Here is a 21,513-nt window from a genome sequence, read left to right on the forward strand (position 1 = left end):
TAATCGGTGTTGCAGAGAGTAGATGCAAATGCTAACTTCACAACAATTTTCATTTGAATGAAGTAAGAGATGTCAGAGATAAAAATGAGACTTGGACAGCATTTCCAAAAAAGCACCATCGTTCGAAAAATGGTTTCGCACATTTCAAAACCTACTAAACAGTACTTTTACTTTTACATCCATTAAAAGTTTGACAGAAATGTTTTTTTTAAATTGAAGAGAACCAAAATAGTTTTAAAGGTGCTAGCATATATCCTGTGGCATTGCTCACAGTAATTCAGAGGTTATGCTGTTATAAAATGGGTGTGGGAATTGGGGAGGGGTGCAAGTGTGAACCCTTTCAATATAGTTAGGTTTGTCATTTTCCCTGTTAAAGTTACATCTAATAAAATCCAAGCTTTACATTGTTGTGATATTTTTAGCCAAAAAACATCCATTACCTAATAATGGTTTCAGCAGCTATTGGAGCCATCAAGTCAACTGTTATCACTGGACAGGGAACGAAGGGCTTACAAACAGGAGTCCCCAGCATTCTCTGTGAATTGACAGTCTTGCTATCAAAAAACAATGGTGTGTTATTGGAGCCTCCTCCAGCTCAAAGATGTGATGGTGTTCAATTGATGCAGGAGCCAAACTGAAGAGGAGGAGGGTTTCCCATTGAAACAGGACAAACAAAGGCATTAGCAGAAAACAAAGTCCAACTCAACAACTGAAGCTCTCGTCAAGTATTCATATTAAGCCCCCAGCTCTTGACACAGGATTAAGCCTCTGGCAGAAATGATCTTCCAGGAGTTCACTACTGTACAGGAAATTCCATGAGTAAGAGTACCATTTTATCCTGAATTAGGGAACCATCGAGGTTTAGAGCACAGAACGAGGCCATTCAGATCATCGTGTTTGTGCTGGGATTTTTCCAAGAGCAATCGAGAATTACTCCCACTACCCTGCTCTCTATCCACAGCCATGTAGCTTCCTCCATTTCAAATATTTATCTACCGATGAATGCAGGTCATTTATATGTACCAGGAGAAGAGGACATCAAGCTTAAACCCCCGTAATACCCAACACAATTATTTCTCTCACGTGGACCCACTCCTCTTACAACAGCGCTCTGTTTCCTTCCCTGACCCACGGATAAATAAACATCCATGATACGCATTGACCTTAATTTATAAAAGGAGTTTCTCATGCAAGTTGCTGAAAACCACTAAATTCCTCAATCCAGATAAACTTTACTACAGGGTACCTAGACAAGAAAGGAAATTTGTGGAACACTAATGGTCGTGTTGAGGGAATCAGTGAACACTTAGGAGGTTCCGAGTGACTGGAAAATGGCAAATGTAGTTACTATGTTCCAAGAAAGGTGACTTGGCAAGTACAGTCTTCTATTCTACTTCTGGTTCTTGATTTAATAAGTTTTCCAATTATTGAGGTTGGGTTAATGGGACTGTACTTGCCCTTCTTAAAATATGCCAAAATTGGTGCCTCCATCACTGCCTTGGCTGCAACCAATTAATTCAGCATACACCAGGGATCAAATGTAGACCGTTCCTGTTTGTGTATTGCAGTACCAGATCATTGAATGCCTTTGCATCTCCATTGAGCTGCCCATAGAGTCCTGTGGTATTTTCCCTTCAAGGATAAATAGATTCCTTGACAGTAAATAATAATTTCAACAATAGTTCATATTCATCATTGTAGTTAACAGCTTGACAAGAAAAAAACATATTCTTACATGAAAGATGAACACGTTTCTCTTGAATTTGTAGAGAAATTAAGCAAAAAAGCCAATTTTTATAGATACTTCAATGAAATTTCCCCACCTCCTAAAAATAGTCTCTACTTAAAACTATCATACAATCCAATATATCTGAGCTTCAGTTATAGAGGAAAAACACAGTAAAAAGCATCTATGTAAATTCCCCTACCCATATTCACGGCCACCTCACATGGCCTCTCTACTCCCATCGTGTCAATCATGGATAAGGCCATTTCTGATCACTTCCTTGTATCCCTCTCCACCAACATCCCCACTTCCTTCTGTGTCCACCCCTGGAAAAAACTCTCCTCTCCAAGTCACTTACAACTGCACTTTCAAATTCCCAACTATCCAGCCTTTGGCCTTCCATTCAGCTACCGACCTGCTCAATTACACCCTCACTTTCACTTTTGATGCCCTTGTCCCCATTAAAACCATTACGCTCTCTCACCCTGGTCGTTCCTCCTGGTATGGCCCTCATCTCTGCTCCCTTAAGTCCAAAGGATGCAGGCTTGAATGCTTCTGATGGACAACTGGTTTAGCCATTCATCACCAGATCTGGCTGGATCACATGAAGCACTATCGGGTCCTGCTCTCCTCTGTCAAAACTGCTCACTATCCCGGGATCATCCTGGAATGCAAAGATAACCCCAGACGTCTCTTCACTACGAACGGTCTTCTTAAACCCCTCTCCCCTGCCTCCTCCACCCTCACCTCCAACAACATGTGCAAGGAGCTCATGGACTTCTTTGTCACTAAGATTGAGACTATCTGTTCAGCTGCCTCTGCTGCTTCCGCCCCTTCCCCTAGCCCACCAAGCCAAACTTCCCCTAAGGTTCCACCCTGCCCTAGCCCTGAACTCGCATCTTTCTCTAGTTTCTGTCCTATCTCCCCTCATGCCCTCTCCGAACTCATCTTGACCATGAGACCCACCTCCTGCTCCCTCGTCCCGATTCCTATCAAACTGCTGACCACCCAACTTCCCTTCCTGGCCCCCACGTCAGCTGATATTGTTCACAGTTCTCTCTCCTCAGGTACTGCCCCCCTTCCCTTCACATCTGCCGTCATCACCCCCTACTCAAAAAACCCACCCTTGGCCCCTCTGTCCTTACAAACGACCGCCCCATCTCCAACCTCCCTTCCCTCTCCAAAGTCCTTGAACGTGCTGTCGCCTCCCAAATCAATGCCGATCTTTCCCGCAATTCTATGTTTGAATCTCCAATCAGGTTTCCGCCCCGCGCAGAACTGAAATGGGCCCTTATCAAAGTTACGAATGACATCCTGTGTGACTGTGACCGTGGTAAACTATCCCTCCTCATCCTTCTCGACCTGTCTGTAGCCTTTGACATGGTTGACCACACCATCCTCCTCCAACGCCTCTCCTCCGTCGTCCAGCTGGGTGGGTCTGCGCTCGCCTGGTTCCATTCTTATATATCCAGTCGTAGCCAGAGAATCACATACAATGGCTTCCCTACATGCTCCCGCAACTGGAGTCCCCCAAAAATCTACCCTTGGCCCCCTCCTATTTCTCATCTACGTGCTGCCATTCGGCGACATTATCCAAAAACACGTCAGATTCCATATGTATGCTGACGACACACAGCTCTCCCTCACCACCACATCCCTTGACCCCTCCACTGTCTCTCATTTGTCATACTGCCTGTCTGACATTCAATACTGGATGAGCATAAATTTTCTCCAACTAAATATTGGGAAGACCGAAGCCATTGTCTTTGGTCCCCGCTAAAAACTCCATTCCGGAGCCACCGACTCCACCCCTCTCCCTGGCCACTGTCTGAGGCTCAACCAGGCTGTTCGCAACCTTGACGTCCTATTTGACCCCGAGATGAGCTTCCAACCACATATCAGCTCCATCACCAAGATCACCTACTTCCACCCCCGTAACATCGCCAGTCTCCACCCCTTCCTCAGCTCATCTGCTGCTGGAACCCTCATCCATGCCTTTATTACCTCTAGGCTCAACTATTCCAATGCTCTCCGGGCTGGCCTCCCATCTTCCACCCTCCATAACTTGAGCTCATCTAAAACTCTGCTGCCTGTATCCGAACTTGCACCAAGTCCCGTTCACCCATCACCCCTGTGCTCACTGACTTACATTGGCCCCCGGTTCCGGAACGCCTCGATTTTAAAATTCTCGTCCGTTTTCAAATCCCTCCATGGCCTTGCCCCTCCCTACCTTTGTAACCTCCTCCAGCCCTACAAACCTCCGAGATCTCTGCGCTCCTCCAATTCTTGCATTTTGCGCATCCCCGATTTTAATCGCTTCACCATTGGCATAGACCCTCAGCTCTGGAATTCCCTCCCTAAACCTCTCTGCCACTTTACCTCCCTCTCCTCCTTTAAGATGCTCCCTAAAAATCTACCTCTTTGACCAAGCGTTTGGTCACCTGTCTGATTATCTCATGTTCCAGTACAGCTACAACACTGACATCTACCCAACAATGTGGAAAATTGCCCAGGTATGTCTCTCCACAAAAAGCAGGACAAATCCCATCCGGCCAATTACCGCCCCATCAGTCTACTCTCAATCATCAGCAAAGTGATCGAAGGTGTCATCGACAGTGCTATCAAGCGGCATTTACTCACCAATAACCTGCTCACCGATGCTCAGTTTGGGTTCCACCAGGACCACTCGGCTCCAGACCTCATTACAGCCTTGGTCCAAACATGGACAAAAGAGCTGAATTCCATAGGTGAGGTGAGAGTGACTGCCCTTGACATCAAGGCATCATTTGACTAAGGTGTGGCACCAAGGTGTCCATGTAAAACTGAAGTCAATGGGAATCAGTGGGAAACTCTTCAGTGGCTGGAGTCATATCTAGCACAAAGGAAGATGGTAGTGGTTGTTGGAGGCCAATCATCTCAGCCCCAGGACATTGCTGCGGGAGTTCCTCATGGCAGTGTCCTAGGCCCAACCATCTTCAGCTGCTCCACCAATGACCTTCCCTCCATCATAAGGTCAGAAATGGGGATGTTCGCTAATGATTGTACAGTGTTCAGTTCCATTTGCAACCCCTCAGATAATGAAGCGGTCCGTGCCTGCATGCAGCAAGACTTAGACAAATCCAGGCTTGGGCTGATAATTGGCAAGTAACATTCATGCCAGACAAGTGCCAGGAAATGACCATCTCCAACAACAGAGAATCTAACCACCTCCCCTTGACATTCAATGGCATTACAATCGCCGAATCCCCCACCATCAACATCCTGTGGGTCACCATTGACCAGAAACTTAACTGGATCAGCCACATAAATACCGTGGCTACAAGAGCAGGTCAGTGGCTGGGCATTCTACAGTGAGTGACTCACCTCCTGATTCCCCAAAGCCTTTCCACCATCTACAAGGCACAAGTCAGGAGTGTGATGGAATACTCTCCACTTGCCTGGATGAGTGCAGCTCCAACAACACTCAAGAAGCTCAACACCATCTAGGACAAAGCAGCCCGCTTGATTGGCACCCCATCCACCACCCTAAACATTCACTCCCTTCACCACCGGCACACCATGGCTGCAGTGCGTACCATCTACAGGATGCACTGCAGCAGCTCGCCAAGGCTTCTTCGACAGCACCTCCCAAACCCGCGACTGCTACCACCTAGAAGGATAAGGGCAGCAGGCACATGGGAACAACACCACCTGCATGTTCCCCTCCAAGTCACACACCATCCCGACTTGGAAATATATCGCCGTTCCTTCATCGTCGCTGGGTCAAAATCCTGGAACTCCCTTCCCAACAGCACTGTGGGAGAACCTTCACCACATGGACTGCAGTGGTTCAAGGCAGCAGCTCACCACCACCTTCTCAAGGGCAATTAGGGATGGGCAATAAATGCTGGCCTTGCCAGCGAAGCCCACACCACATGAACAAATAAAAAAAAATGTGTCTCATGTCAAATTTTGTTTGATAATGCTGCTGTGAAGCGCCTTGGGAAGTTTTACTATGTTAAAGGCGCTATGTGAATGCAAATTGTTATTGTTGCTGTTGTTGTTGTTATGCAGTCAGCAAGGATTTTAACCATGATGACTTTCAAAGAAATATTTTTACCAGCAGACATCACTGGATATATTCCCAAGGTGCCTCTGGACTTCCCTTTGGCTGCTATTCCTTAGTTTATTTGCCCTAATATTTTGCTGTTAACTTAGATTACAAATGCAGTGGCACTACTTTTAACAATTTACATTAAATTTTACGTCCAGAATCAATGAAATCTGTACTTTATATATATTTTTTAAAAAAGGAACAAAAGCCATCAGATTCACTTCAATTTTGCTAGGCCTGTTGTTTTGGCTTGGTTACACATTATGGAGTTGTAGCTGCATATTTTCTTTCACAGGTCTGCGTCTCACCATTAAGCCTGACCTTATTTCCAATGCGTCACCATGCACAGGGACAAACCAAATAGGCTCAATGTTATTTTTCTTAATCTTCCAGGCCCTTGGGAAGCATGGAGGAGAGGAGGATCATGCAGTGCTCCCTGAATCTTCTTAAAAAATGAATGAAACAGTTCCCCAGTGGCTCAGTAATCTTAAACAGCTAATCCATGCAGGCCAGGATAGCAGCAGGTTCCATCCCCAGTTGGTGCTGAGTTAGCTGACGTCCACTGGGGAGACAATTGGCCTCAACGTCCCTGAATTAGAGGCGGAGAAAATGGGAAAGAAAAAAAAATGGGCAGGTTTCTCACTGTTGCTATCTAGCAACTTCCAATAGAACTTGTGGACACAATCTCATTCAGCTGTGATGCCCCATGGTTAAATAACATGCCAGAACTCACTGTCATGGCTCAAATATGAAGAATGGGCACTTGAACAAGGTACTGGCGATCAACCAAAGTACATGGGACTGTAACCCAACAGAGTCAATGTCTTGTGGAGGGGGGGGGGGGTTAAAATTGACAAAAAAAATTGTAAAATAAAAGGTATTTTAAACAGATAAAATTTACAGCAGCTCTTCTTGAATAAAATGCTGTTTTGTTTAAAATCAATGCTGGCCAATAAAGTGCTTAAGCAAAAAGCATTGACAATGTCAGTAACCACAGAGGTTAATGCAAGCGCAATGGGAGAATGTGCAGCAAAATCACTGCTTCCTGTTACTGGCAAAGTTTTTTTAAATGTTTGTGGGGGACCCCCTGCAAATACTGACAATCCTGGGGAGCTCTTCAAATATTCATCTCCCAGGATCCCCCGTTCTAGCCTCCAAAAGGCAGTGTCAGCTGCCCAAACTAAAATAGTTTGATCAATGCAGTAAAGGTTTTAAAAAATGTTTTTAGTGCCCAGCAACAGAAGTAGCATAATGAGAAATATATACAGAAAAAAAATCTAGAATAAAAATTCTCAAGACATTGGGCTCACAATGTGAAGTGTGCCTGGTCCCAGACAGAGATACATCCTAGGATCTTGCCAACCTACAAGGATTCATGCACGCAGTTCAAAATTCATTGCCATTCAAAATCATTGATGGACATTCTGGGAGTGGGGCTGGGGGGGTAACCTTTCTAAATCACTTTTTCATCTTCTACTTAGGCAGTCACTGCACAAACTGCGAGTTACTGATAACAGTTAACCAAGCAGCAAAACTGTAAAATCTCTATGTATTAAGCATGCTGCATTTGTTAAGTTTCTTTTCATAAGGGTACAATTTGAAGTGTAACAGTCTTATCTTTATTTCTGCTATTTAGCATCAAAATTTCAAAGCTACATTAGACAACAGAAGATGCATGTTTGCACAATGCTGCAAAAATTGTAGGATTAAAATTGGAAGTTACCAAACTCCAGCCTTTATTCTTTTAACGTTACAGCCTTTTAATGTACGTAAAAGATAGTTTCACTCACCGGGCTGATCCTCTATGCACGTTTGTCCATTTTTGCTGCATAGAACAGTATCCATGTTCACTCCCCCTGTACCAGATTCAGTCATCACATTTCCTTCATTGTCTGTCTGTGACCTAAAAAAACAAGGCACCACAAATATAAACCTGCTTTAATGGAGTGAACAGCAGACCGACTGCATAATTCATCGGTCCCTTATGAAGTAATAGTACAGAAACAGAAAAATGCAGTGAACCATAGGTAAACCTGTTACTTGCATGCAAAATCAGTCACTGCAGTACAATTCAAATTTTTTTTTACCCCATGCATTGCAATAGAAATGAATTTAATGGTTTACCACCTTAAAATTTAAACCGTTAAAGTATTTTTTAAAAGACACCTACTAGAAAGGCTATTTGAATTTTGTTTATACAAGTTGATTATATTTCTATTCTGATTGTTTTTTCCCCTCGCCTTTCAGTCTTCTCTTTTATAACGACTTCATTTCACACCTTCTGTACAAGCAGGAAGGAAGGACATGTCCATTCTGAATGGACTCGATCACACCACCTCTTGCACCTTACCCATTATTCCCCAATGGTTTCTAGCCTGTTTTTTTTTCTCCCAGTATAGTCACTTTTCTGCCTTCACCAGAAAGGGAAAATAATGAGGTCAGAAGAACCAGCTGCACAGAGAACTGGGAGCTACTCCAAAGTAGTTCCTCGCTGCATGAGAACGGAGCTGCCCTGTTTGCACAGCAGTCTTGGCAAGGCAATTTGATAAGGAAGAGGGAGGGCCTCATTTAGGACATATATGCACATCACCGCACAAAGAGAGAGATTCCAGGCAGTACCGAGGTAAATCAATGGTTCTTTCTATATTTTGTTGAAAACGTTTGCACTTTATTCTGGGCAAAAGCAAACACTGAATTCTTGCTCCTGTGGTAAATTTTGGTTTCATTTTGTCCCCCACCCCCTCTCTTCTGAAGGTGTTGATTCATGATAGGGTACAGTTCCCTGTTGATGGCAGTCCTTCAGTACCCTTGCCAAAGAGGTCATACTTCAAGTGTGAGCCTAAACATGGAGTATCCACACAATTTGGGGGGACACCACAACGAGACCCAATCCTGTCATCATCAGATGTCCACACACGTGCACTATCCACCAGAGGACACTGGTGAGCAATCAGAAGTCTGGGTGATAGTATCCTTAAACTAAGAGGGAAACAAGAGGCCAACTGTGATTTTTAAAATTTGTTCATGGGATGTGGGCGTCGCTGGCGTGGCCAGCATTTATTGCCCATCCCTAATTGCCCTTGAGAAGGTGGTGGTGAGCCGCCTTCTTGAACCCCTGCAGTCGGTGTGGTGAAGGTTCTCCCACAGTGCTGTTAGGAAGGGAGTTCAAGGATTTTGACCCAGCGACGATGAAGGAACGGCAATATATTTCCAAGTCGGGATGGTGTGTGACTTGGAGGGGAACGTGCAGGTGGTGTTGTTCCATGTACCTGCTGCTCTTGTCCTTCTAGGTGGTAGAGGTCGCGGGTTTGGGGGGTGATGTTGAAGAAGCCTTGGCGAGTTGCTGCAGTGCATCCTGTGGATGGTACACACTGCAGCCACAGTGTGCCGGTGGTGAAGGGAGTGAATGTTTAGGGTGGTGGATGGGGTGCCAATCAAGCGGGCTGCTTTGTCCTGGATGGTGTCGAGCTTCTTGAGTGTTGTTGGAGCTGCACTCATCCAGGCAAGTGGAGAGTATTCCATCACACTCCTGACTTGTGCCTTGTTGATGGTGACAACCCAATTGTTTCTACAATTGAGTGCAGCTAACTCAAGACAGAAACCAGGGACTGAACCTCAAATCAGCTTCCCTGATGGTTCAGGCAGTTCATCCAAGCAGTAGATTGAGCCAGGCAGACAAGAAAAGTCCCCACTTCAATCCCGAGTTAGCTGGTCTGAACAGGGTGGATGGAAGTGTTACAATTGATCTCAGCAATTCTGGATTAGGGAGGGGTAAATCAGCCAAAATTTCACTTCCTCATCCTGCTGGAAGTTTGTATGTGTGAATGTCAGTTTAGGACAAGATAGGATTCATCTGTGATGTTCACTGCAGTTTAAATAACGTGCTGACACTGACCAGGCTGACATCTTACCAGCAAGGAAAGGTACTGGAGGGGGGGAATGGTATTGCAGCCCATCAAAGAGACAATACCTTGAGGAAGGGAGGGTTGGGGAGAAAACTGGAGGAAACAATTTTAATATGACAACCTAGGATCTTCTATTCAGTATGGCTAAGTATCACACCATATGGTGTACTTATTCATCAAGTCTTTGGCAAATGCTGGCGTTTCAGTGGTTCAGAAATATCTTTTGTCCTCCAACTGTGCACACAATAAATAATTCTCAGCTGGTAATATTCCAATATCACACATTAAACATACCTGTACATGAACGGAGCAACAGTGGCAGTGTTGGGGTGGTTGTATTGCTGCTGTGGGTGAGGTAGCTGTACACTGACTGTGTTACTTCCTGTAGTTTGGGTTGTGCTGACTGTAGTGGCAGCCTGAGTGTTGCTGCTGTTTGCAGGGGGTGTCCCTCCGGCCCCTTTTCCTTCAGAAGAGGCTAAACTACTGGAACTGGAATTCTTACTATCCAACTGGGATTTCTGCAGTGAGAGTCCAGCGCCCAGCTTTCCACTGCGGGGTCTCTCAGCTTCCTTTGCAGGAGCTTGGGCACTTGTAGTTTTCCCTGTAGAGGTTTTTAGCCCTGGTTTTGGTATACCACTTTGCTGAGGTGCAGGGGGATCTTTTTTGGCACCACTCGATTTCCCTCCTTTTGGGATAAAGCTTGTGATCTTGGAGGATTTTTTTGGCATATCAGAAGCAGCGACGTGTAGTTCCTCTTTCGGCTCCTTTTCCATTTCAATTTTTTCAGAGACAGAGACCCTTTTGGAGACCTCCTTCGTTTTGTCTTTCTCCTTTTCCTTCTGCTTCTCTTTTTCTTTTTCACTGCCTTTTGGTGAGCTTTTCTTATTGCTCAGCGCTCGACTGATGGTCCTTTGTGCGATGCCTTTTAGTGCAATTTTTGGGCTGTTCGAGGCAGGTGCGGCGCTATTAATACTTCTGGCTGAGGCATCCACTTCACCAAGGTCCGCACAGTTGGAAGCGGGCTCCAGTCTCTCACAGCTGCCATCGCGGGGCCCTGAGTTCTCCAGGCTGGCTCCACCAGCCTTGGAACCACCTTTACTGTTGAACAACTTTAATTTCTCCAGCATAGATTTCTGACCATTGGCATTGGACTTGGCAGTAGGTTCAACAGGAGGTTTGGGTGGTTCCTGTGTAGGCTGCTTCACGGATAACATGGAAGACGTGGCAGTGTGCTTGGCATTGAGGGATTTGCTGCGCCAGGGTTTGGCAGAGTTGGGCTGGGGAATGGCAGATGTGCTTCCACCAATGCTGCTTGTGCTACTGCTCGCTGAAGACTGTACATTCTCATTCATTCCTGGCTGTTGGGCTGCGTTGTCTGCTGGCTCTGGAACTAGAACACAATAATCATAAATGTAACAATCCACAAACTCTTCTGACCCTTCAGCTTCTTTCCATAAAAGGAAGGTTGTATTTTAAATACTTAGTCAGCGTTCTTTGTCAATGTTCTCTGTTCTGCATTTGTCTTGTCCTGGACCCTGCAGTCTTATATACTATTGACATTTAAAATAAATATGTCAGATTTAATGTATTTTTCCAAATGATGATAAGAGCCACAGACCCTTCATCTAAGGACACTTTTCAAAAATACAACCCTGTTTGGTCTTTAAAACATACAACAATTGCACAGCAGTGGGAGCTAACCGAATCTGTGAAGGTGAATGGAGCATTACAGGAAGGGTGTTTTTGAGTGCTTTATTCATAAGGGAGTCATAAAGAAAGTACAATATAATCAAATGTCATAGTGTAGCAGTGTATTGCAATAAGGATTTATGGGGTTACACTCACAAAGCTTTATGACGTGAAAAATTTTTCAGCATCCACAACCAGGCACATCATCAGCAACTCTTTTCTACTAATGTCCTGAAGATGTGATAAAGCACTATATAAATGCAAATACTTTTCTTTCTTAACATCTCAACAAGGAATGCAGCCGTACTGGTTCAGATAGTGCGCCCTTGAGCCATACAGGCCAGGAAGATCCCAGATTTGATCCCCGTTTTGTTCTCAGACAGCACCGGGCTATACAATTGGCTTGGACACCCCTCAGTTTGGGAGAGAAGAGAGCCAAGGTTCCCACCCTTGATCACCAGCAATCGACTAAAAGAATAGCCATTTGGGCAAGATACCCAAGGGGACCTGGCTTGTGCACAGCCGTACCAAAGCAGACATCAATCAGGACAGGAGAAAGGGAGAAAAAGTGAGAAAACTGGCAAAAAAAACCCCATCATATATACTCAAAGTTTGCACAAGTGCATCTTTATTTCTTTAAATAATCTCTTTACTCTGTGCCAGGAATTGGTGTGTGTGGGGTGGGGTGGGGGGGGGGGGGGAGGGGAGTAGCTACTTTTACACTATCTGTCGACATAAAAAAATAACCATGGATAGCCCATGTACTTTCCATTATTGAAAATTAGTTCTGCGGAATCCAACCTCCAATTTTCATTCCTTCTCTCCTCGGGTACGAATCCACAAGCACCCAGCACTTCTTCTCCACCTCATCTAAGTGAGCATTCTTCAAGTGCCTGCACAGATAGCAGCTGTTGATGGGCTGTTCAACCATGGGTGGGTTGCAGCTGAGCCTCACCTTGTGCCTATGTGATGCCCGGACATGCATTTTCCAATAGTGATTACTAGCTAGCAATTGGAACCAGGAACCCTGGCTGATTGTTTCCCATTCCTGAGCCAACGCACACAGAGGCAGACTGCAATGATCAAAGCTGCCCTGCCCGAGATTAGTTACTGAACTTTGGATATTTCCAGTCTCTATAACTCAGTACAACACTAAATGATGCATATTACCCGACGAGCCAGTTGGGGGGAAATCCAACATCCTTTCTGATACTAAGTATAATTCAGAGAGGTACTGCATTGGACAGCCTGCTGGCAAGATATTAAAACTTAATACGAAACCTACGAGGTCAAAAATAGCTTTCGTGGAGCAGTAAGTATAAAATGGGTTGAAAGAGAGAATAATACACCACGTTTTATGGCACGTTCACACATTTTTCTTTCTCTCTCTGGAATTAATTAACTTTAGTTTCAATCCCAAAGTAATAATGTTAAAATGACAGAAGTCTATCTTCGGAAAGCATTGTGACAAAATAATGATGCCACTACACCTGTGCTGCAAATCCCATTAATATATTAACTTGGTCTGGAATTCATCATATGTGCCCAGGTGAACAGGACACACCAGCATTTAAGAGGACATCATTCTGCTACTTGTTGTACAGCTACTTGTTCAGCCAAATAGCTGTACAACAGACCCCCATTTACGATTCCCCCATAAATGTTGATCTCCGCTGCTGCTGAAATGCAGAATACAGGCGATCACTAAAATAAATCCACTTTCTCCCTCCAAATGCAGACTCTGTGGCAGTGAAACAAGCCAGCTCTATAAAATGCATTTTTGCTGAGTTGCATTGTGCCATTACACTAAATATCTTTTTTTTAATATTGTGCAGCCATAAAGGTGTAATCTAGTTGCAATTATCTGAATTATATGCATTATAATATAAACTCCTATTGCCACACAATGTGCATTAATATAAACAGTTTACTTACCTGAAGAGTGTCATCTTTAATTTAATTTCCTTCTAAGAACCACTGGAAGTATGCACCAAATATAATGAGATCAATCTTTTTATGCAATTACATCAACACATAAATGCCTTACTGTGTTCTTTATGCAGCAGTATATGAATGTAAAATGCTGTTGCATGCAGTCAAAGTTGCACAGATTCCTTGCACATTGTTTCACAGTTTCAGGATGAAGTCTGACGGTTGGACTAACGGCTGTTGGAACAGCCTCATGAAATCAAAAAGAAACAGCAGCCCAGGACGTACGTTTCCAGCAATGCTTTGGGTTTGAAGTCAGCACTGTTAAACGCCTATTGGAAAGGTTTTGCTGCACTGCCAAGAATTTGCAAGGACATTTATTATAATTCTTGGTCGTTTGATCCAAGCCAGACTTCTCTGATGTTCCAACTCATACATCTTTCCCCCTCAACTGTGTGCATATAATTTACTGAACAACAATTACAGACTGGATACCAGCCCAAACTACATGCTTGTTTAATGACATCATTAGCTGATGGGGGGAAAACACTAAAGACAGAAGCAAGTTCTGCAAATGGTGTGTACGTAATACTTTACAGCAGTTATTGCCTGCTGGAGGAATTACACCAGTTATAATTGCAAGGAAAATATATTGCTGAGTAGAGACCAAAACATTATGCTGCCACAATCCCATAGGCATTATCTACTGAAGAAATTAGTGGTTAGAACTGCAACAGAAATGTAATATTAGACAGAAACCCAAACATTATGATGCAACGATCCAAAAGGCATTTTCTACTGAGGAAACTACAATAGTTATAGTTGGAATGATAATTTAATGCTCCATAGAAACCCGCACACTATATTCCGATGAACCACAAATATAGGTTTAAATATCAATGAGCTCAAAATACTTCAATTTTACATTTTGTTATCAGGCATTGTCCAGTCTCTGATTAAAATTGATGGCATAATTGTCTATCACTTAATTTGTGCATCTGTACATACAATTAACTGGAAAAAAATTAATGCAGGAGAAGGGACAGTTATTGGAAGTGGTTGATAGAAGGTTACATTGAGCTTTAATAAACTGATAATATCTGGTCAAATAACGTTTCGACTTAGTTAAAATATACAATGAAGTATGGCCCAGCAGAGTTTTGGATGAGCTCAAGAACATAATAACATAAGAAATAGGAGCAGGAGTAGGCCAAAAGGCCCCTCGAACCTGCTCCGCCATTCAATAAGATCACAGCTGATCTTCGACCTCAACTCCACTTTCCCGCCCAATCCCCATATCCCTTGATTCCTTGATTCCCTTAGTGTCCAAAAATCTATCAATCTCAGCCTTGGATATGCTCAACGACTGAGCATCCACAGCCAGAAGTGCCAAGTGGATGATCCATCTCAGCCTCCTCCCGACATCCCCACCATCACGGAAGCCAGTCTTCGGCCAATTCGATTCACTCCACGTGATATCAAGAAACGGCTGAGTGCACTGGATACAGCAAAGGCTATGGGCCCCGACAACATCCCAACTGTAGTGCTGAAGACTTGTGCTCCAGAACTAGCTGCGCCTCTAGCCAAGCTGTTTCAGTACAGCTACAACACTGGCATCTACCCGACAATGTGGAAAATTGCCCAGGTATGTCCTGTCCACAAAAAGGACAAATCCAATCCGGCCAATTACCGCCCCATCAGTCTACTCTCAATCATCAGCAAAGTGATGGAAGGTGTCGTCGACAGTGCTATCAAGCGGCACTTACTCACCAATGACCTGCTCACCGATGCTCAGTTTGGGTTCCGCCAGGACCACTCGGCTCCAGACCTCATTACAGCCTTGGTCCAAACATGGACAAAAGAGCTGAATTCCAGAGGTGAGGTGAGAGTGACTGCCCTTGACATCAAGGCAGCATTTGACCGAGTGTGGCACCAAGGAGCCCAAGTAAAATTGAAGTCAATGGGAATCAGGGGGAAAACTCTCCAGTGGCTGGAGTCATACCTAGCACAAAGGAAGATGGTAGTGGTTGTTGGAGGCCAATCATCTCAGCCCCAGGACATTGCTGCAGGAGATCCTCAGGGCAGTGTCCTAGGCCCAACCATCTTCAGTTGCTTCATCAATGACCTTCCCTCCATCATAAGGTCAGAAATGGGGATGTTCGCTGATGACTGCACAGTGTTCAGTTCCATTCGCAACCCCTCAAATAATGAAGCAGTCCGAGCCCGCATGCAGCAAGACCTGGACAACATCCAGGCTTGGGCTCATAAGTGGCAAGTAACATTCGCGCCAGATAAGTGCCAGGCAATGACCATCTCCAACAAGAGAGAGTCTAACCACCTCCCCTTGACATTCAACGGCATTACCATCGCCGAATCCCCCACCATCAACATCCTGGGGGTCACCATTGACCAGAAACTTAACTGGACCAGCCATATAAATACTGTGGCTACGAGAGCAGGTCAGAGGCTGGGTATTCTGTGGCGAGTGACTCACCTCCTGACTCCCCAAAGCCTTTCCACCATCTACAAGGCACAAGTCAGGAGTGTGATGGAATACTCTCCACTTGCCTGGATGAGTGCAGCTCCAACAACACTCAAGAAGCTCGACACCATCCAAGATAAAGCAGCCCGCTTGATTGGCACCCCATCCACCACCCTAAACATTCACTCCCTTCACCACCGGCGCACTGTGGCTGCAGTGTGCACCATCCACAGGATGCACTGCAGCAACTCGCCAAGGCTTCTTCGACAGCACCTCCCAAACCCGCGACCTCTACCACCTAGAAGGACAAGAGCAGCAGGCACATGGGAACACCACCACCTGCACGTTCCCCTCCAAGTCACACACCATCCCGACTTGGAAATATATCGCCATTCCTTCATTGTCGCTGGGTCAAAATCCTGGAACTCCCTTCCTAACAGCACTGTGGGAGAACCGTCACCACACAGACTGCAGCGGTTCAAGAAGGCGGCTCACCACCACCTCCTCGAGGGCAATTAGGGATGGGCAATAAATGCTGGCCTCGCCAGCGACGCCCACATCCCGTGAACGAATAAAAAAAAAGCCCGCTGGGGTCGAGAATTCCAAAGATTCACGACCCTCTGAGTGAAGAAATTCCTCCTCATCTGAGTACTAAATGGCTGACCCCTTATCCTAAGACTATGCCCCCTAGTTCTAGACTCTCCAGCCATGGTAAACAGCCTCGCAGCATCTACCCTGTCAAGCCCTCTCAGAATCTTATATGTTTCAATGAGATCACCTCTCATTCTTCTAAACTCCAGGGAATATGGGCCCATTCTACTCAATCTCTCCTCATAGGACAACGCTCTCATCCCAGGAATCAATCTAGTGAACCTTCATTGCACCGCCTCTGAGGTGAGGAGACCAAAATTGTACACAGTACTCCAGGCGTGGTCTCACCAAAGCTCTGTCCAACTGCAGCAAGGCTTGTACTCCAACCCCCTTGCAATAAAGGCCAACATACAATTTGCCTTCCTAATTGCTTGTACCTGCATGTTAACTTTCTGTGCTTCGTGTGCAAGGACACCAATATTTAATAGTTTCTCACCATTTAAAAAATATTCTGTTTTTCTATTCTTCCTACCAAAGTGAACAACCTCATATTTCCCCACATTATACTCCATCTGCCACCTTCTTGCCCACTCACTTAACCTGTCCATATCCCTTTGCAGACTCTGTGTCCTCCTCACAGCTTACTTTCCCACCTAGCTTTGTGTTGCCAGCAAACTTGGATACATTACATTTGGCCCCTTCATCTAAGTCATCAATATAGATTGTAAATAGCTGAGACCCAAGCACTGATCCTTGCAACACCCCACTAGTTACAGCCTGCCAACCTGAAAATGACCTGTTTCTTCCTATTCTTGTTTTCTGTCCGTTAACCAATCCTCTATCCATGCTAATATATTACCCCCAACCCAATGAGCCCTTATCTTGTGTGACAACCTTTTGTGTGGCACCTTATTCAACGCCTTTTGAAAATCCAAATATATACCACATCCACTGGTTCCCCTTTATCTACCCTGATAGTTACATCCTCAATAAACTCTAATAAATTTGTCAAACATGATTTCCCTTTCAAAAAACCATGTTGACTCTGCTTAATCATGTTATGATTTTCTAAGTGTCCCGTTACCACGTTCTTAATAATAGATTCCAGCATTTTCTCGACAACTGATGTCAGGCTCACTGGCCTGTCATCCCCCGTTTTCTCTCTCCCTCCTTTCTTGAACAGCGGTGTTAAATTTGCTACCTTCCAATCCACTCGGACCGTTCTAGAATCTAGGGAATTTTGAAAGATCACAACCAATGTATCTACTATTTTTGCAGCTATCTCTTTTCGAACCCTAGGATGCAGGCCATCAGGTCCAGGGGATTGGTCAGCTTTAGTTCCATTAATTTCTCGAGTACTTTTTCTTTATTAATATTAATTACTTTAAGTTCTTCACTCTCATTAGACTCTTGGTTCCCCATTATTTCTGCTATGTTTTTTGTGTCTTCTACTGTGAAGACAAATACAAAAATATTTGTTTAACGTCTCTGCCGTTTCCTTATTCCCCATTATAATTTCTCCTGTCTCTAAGGGATCCATGTTTACTTTCGCTACTCTCTTCTTTTTTACATACTTGTAGAAGCTCTTACAATTTGTTTTATATTTCTTACTCGTTTACTCTCATATTCTAATTTCTTCCTCTTTATCAATTTTTTGGTCATCCTTTGCTGATATCGAAAACTCTCCCAATCCTCAGGCTTACTACTCTTCTTGACAACATTATAAGCCTCTTCTTTTAATCTAATGCTATCCTTAACTTCTTTAGTTAGCCACGGATGGATCACTTTTCCCGTGGAGTTTTTATTTCTCAATGGAATGTATATTCATTGAGAATTATGAAATATTTCTTTAAATGTTCACCATTGCTTATCTACTGTCATATCTTTTAATCTAATTTCCCAATCACACTTAGCCAACTTGCCTTTCGTACTTATGCAATTGGCTTTGTTTAAGTTTAAGACTCTAGTTTTGGACTTGAGTCGGTCACTCTCAAACTCAATGTGAAATTCTATCATATCATGATCACTCTTCCCCAGAGAATCCCTTACTATGAGATTACTAATTAATCCTGTCTCATTACACAAGACCTAAAATAGCCAGTTCCCTGGTTGGTTCCATGACGTACTGTTCTAGAAAACTGTCTCGAGTGCATTCCATGAACTCGTCCTCCAAACTCAAGTTTACGGATGGTGGAAGATGGGAGAATGGTGAGGAAAGTATTGGAAGAGTCAATTCTGGGAGGTAACAAAAACAAGTAGGAGGTTTTTTTTAGAAACAGCAGATGTGCTCAAGTGGCTGAATGGCCTACTCCTGTTCCTACATTAGAAAGCTGGTAATCCTACCTCATTTACTTTACAGTGCTGGCACCGGAGCCAGGGCTGCAGTTCGTGCAATTAGTTAGTTGTAAATTAAAGGTTGCATCAATAGAAAACAGGATTCAAGTTGGGCCACAAGATTTAACTGCCACTGTCAGACCAGCCTGTGCAAACTTTATACAGAAATGCAGAATTTTTTAAAATCTTCCACAAGAAAGCCCAAAGCAATTTTGGAACAGAAAACAGACTTGTTGCACAGTTTCTTATTCATTGCAATGGTATTGTTGTGCACAATTCTGAATACTTGATACTACTTTAGCAACTGGGTTGTTTCTGGCCATGTGTCATTTTTAAAAATTATATAAACTTGAGAAAATTGCCAAGCTTTGGTTTGATGAACAAAGCAGAGTTTGTGCACAACTGCACGTTCTACTACAATGTCGAACTTCAAGGCAACTTGTTTCAATCACATAAAGAAGGCAGGTCAATTCATTTACTGTGTCGGGAGTGAAGTTTTTAATTTCAGTCAATGCAGTAATAAAGGACTGTTGGTCTGAACTGTTAATTCATCCAATATTTTATACACACAAAAAAAAAATGATCCTCTTTGAAGTGCATTTACAGAAGCCAAAATTACTTCTTCAATTGTTTTCATGTGCCATAAAATTTATCAATACACATCCAACTGACTTCAGTTATATTTTCCGCTTATATGGCCCACAATATATCAATGAAACATCTTTTTACAAGCTTCCCTGATATGTTGATGAGTCAATACACTACTTGGTGTGGCAAAGCATAAGACTGTAATGGTCCAAGGTTCAATCTCTGGTTTGTGTTGAGTCATTCAATCTTTGCCAGAATGACAGGAAGCTGCTACAATTGACCTTAGCCCTGGCATGAGGTAGTGGGGTGGGGGGGGGGGGTAAGGGATGGACAAATAAACAGCCAGTGTTCCCATTCCCCTCTGGTCCAGAGGCTTATACTGTAAGTGTGCCTGTGGATACAGGTGCAGAGCAGGCCCAGCCGCTGCTTGATGTGCTGGTTTCCACAATAAGAATGGGACAGGTATTCAAGGGTTGCCTGTGCCATGCAACTGGATCCCAACATGAGCTAGTAACTTCAGGAGTAGAATGGGAAAAAAACTATTAAAAAAAGGAACAGAATATCTTCGTTGTTTTTTTTCGAGTATTTAAGAAAAGCAGAATAGGGTGCATTTACATTACAATAGTCCGGTGGTCAGGAAGTACTAATGTTAGTTACAGTGTAAATCCAATGTCATAGCCTGACCTAATTCTACAGTAAAATGGAGGTCCTAACTTTAGATTTACATTCTAAAACTTTCGGGCTAATATGAAGCTGATAGTGTGACATTCTGCATCACTGCCAGTCTTGAGTTAATTACATGCAATTTAACCTGCAGTGATTATGTTATAGTTGTTTAATTCTTCAATCTGGTCATCATTACCCACCAAGTGCACGCAGCATTCAACAACAACAACTTGCATTTATACAGTGCCTTTAACGTAGTAAAAACTTCCCAAGGCGCATCACAGGAGCGTTATCAAACAAAATTCGACACCAAGCCACATAAGGCGATATTAGGACAGAAGAGGTAGATTTTAAGGAGCATCTTAAAGGAGGAGAGACAGGTGGAGAGGCGGAGAGGTTTAGGGAGGGAATTCCAGAGCTTAGGGTCTGGGCAACTGAAGGCACGTCCACCAACGGTGGAGCAATTAAAACTGGGGATAAGAGGCCAGAATTGGAGCAGCGTGGAGATCTCGGAGGGTTGTCGGGCTGGAGGACGTTACAGAGATAGGGAGGGCCGAGGCCACGGAGGGATTTGAAAACAAGGATGAGAATTTTAAAATCGAGGCATTGCTGGACCGGGAGCCAATGTAGGTCAGCAAGCACAGGGGTGATGGGAGAACGGGCAGCAGAGTTTTGGATGAGCTCAAGTTCATGGAGGGTGGAAGATAAGAGGCTGGCCAGGAGAGCATTGGAATAGTCGAACCTAGAGGTAACAAAGGCATGGATGAGAGATTCAGCAGCAGATAAGCTGAGGTGGTGATGGAGACGGGGCGATGTTACAGAGGTGGAAGTCGGTCTCTGAAGCCACTAATGCCTGTACATCGTAAAATGATGGAACACTTGCAGAAATGAAAATACTAAATTTCCATAGATGGGAACACTGGCTCTTGTAAGGTGCTCTCATCTCTGCGGGGAAATTCAGTCCTTAAACCCAGTTCAACTAATTTCAGTTGCTGTTGCCAAAAATATAACTGCTGAAGGTAATTTTCATGTGTTGCTTACACATGGAGCCAAAAAACCCTAAAAAACACAAATCACTTCAGGTTTACAGCATGGTAAAAACATCATGCACTTAAGGGGTTAAACAGCAAAGTCTGAAAGTCTTAAATCTTAACTCCCAAGTAACAAAGCAGTTAAGTCAATGGTTCATCCCCAAGGGTCAGAAGCAAATTAACTGTGGTAATCGGGATTGAGGAAACACAATTAACATTTTCACCTGAAACAATTGAAGTTCACTGAATCCTTCTTTTGCCCTTCACCCCAAAGGCTCAATAGGATGTGGCTTATTACCAAATGAAAGCTTCCCAGTTCCTTGTGGTGGCCTTCAGGGCAGTCAATTTCCCAAATTTTATCTACTACATCAAACTAGCAAATGCCACACAACAACTTTAAAAGAAAAACTACCATTTAAGTTACAAGGACATCTGGTGACCAATATAAACCTCCAAGCGAGCCCATAAACTTAGACCAA

At 43.9% G+C, this 21,513-nt stretch overlaps 1 protein-coding gene across 4 annotated transcripts in view; it reads right to left on the reverse strand.

The window, feature by feature from the left end:
- The window catches only part of nav2a (neuron navigator 2a), a 369,482-nt gene that overhangs the window by 204,808 nt on the left and 143,161 nt on the right, over nucleotides 1-21,513 (reverse strand). For all 4 annotated transcript variants that reach the window (XM_067994109.1, XM_067994108.1, XM_067994107.1 and 1 more), the window contains 2 exons: nucleotides 10,019-11,114; nucleotides 7,610-7,722 (listed from right to left, as the gene is read on the reverse strand). In XM_067994109.1, coding sequence (XP_067850210.1) covers nucleotides 7,610-7,722; nucleotides 10,019-11,114 — 1,209 coding nt within the window. The remainder of the gene's footprint in view (nucleotides 1-7,609; nucleotides 7,723-10,018; nucleotides 11,115-21,513) is intronic.

The sequence above is a fragment of the Heptranchias perlo genome, chromosome 12, assembly GCF_035084215.1.
Source record: "Heptranchias perlo isolate sHepPer1 chromosome 12, sHepPer1.hap1, whole genome shotgun sequence".
Lineage (NCBI taxonomy): Eukaryota > Metazoa > Chordata > Chondrichthyes > Hexanchiformes > Hexanchidae > Heptranchias > Heptranchias perlo.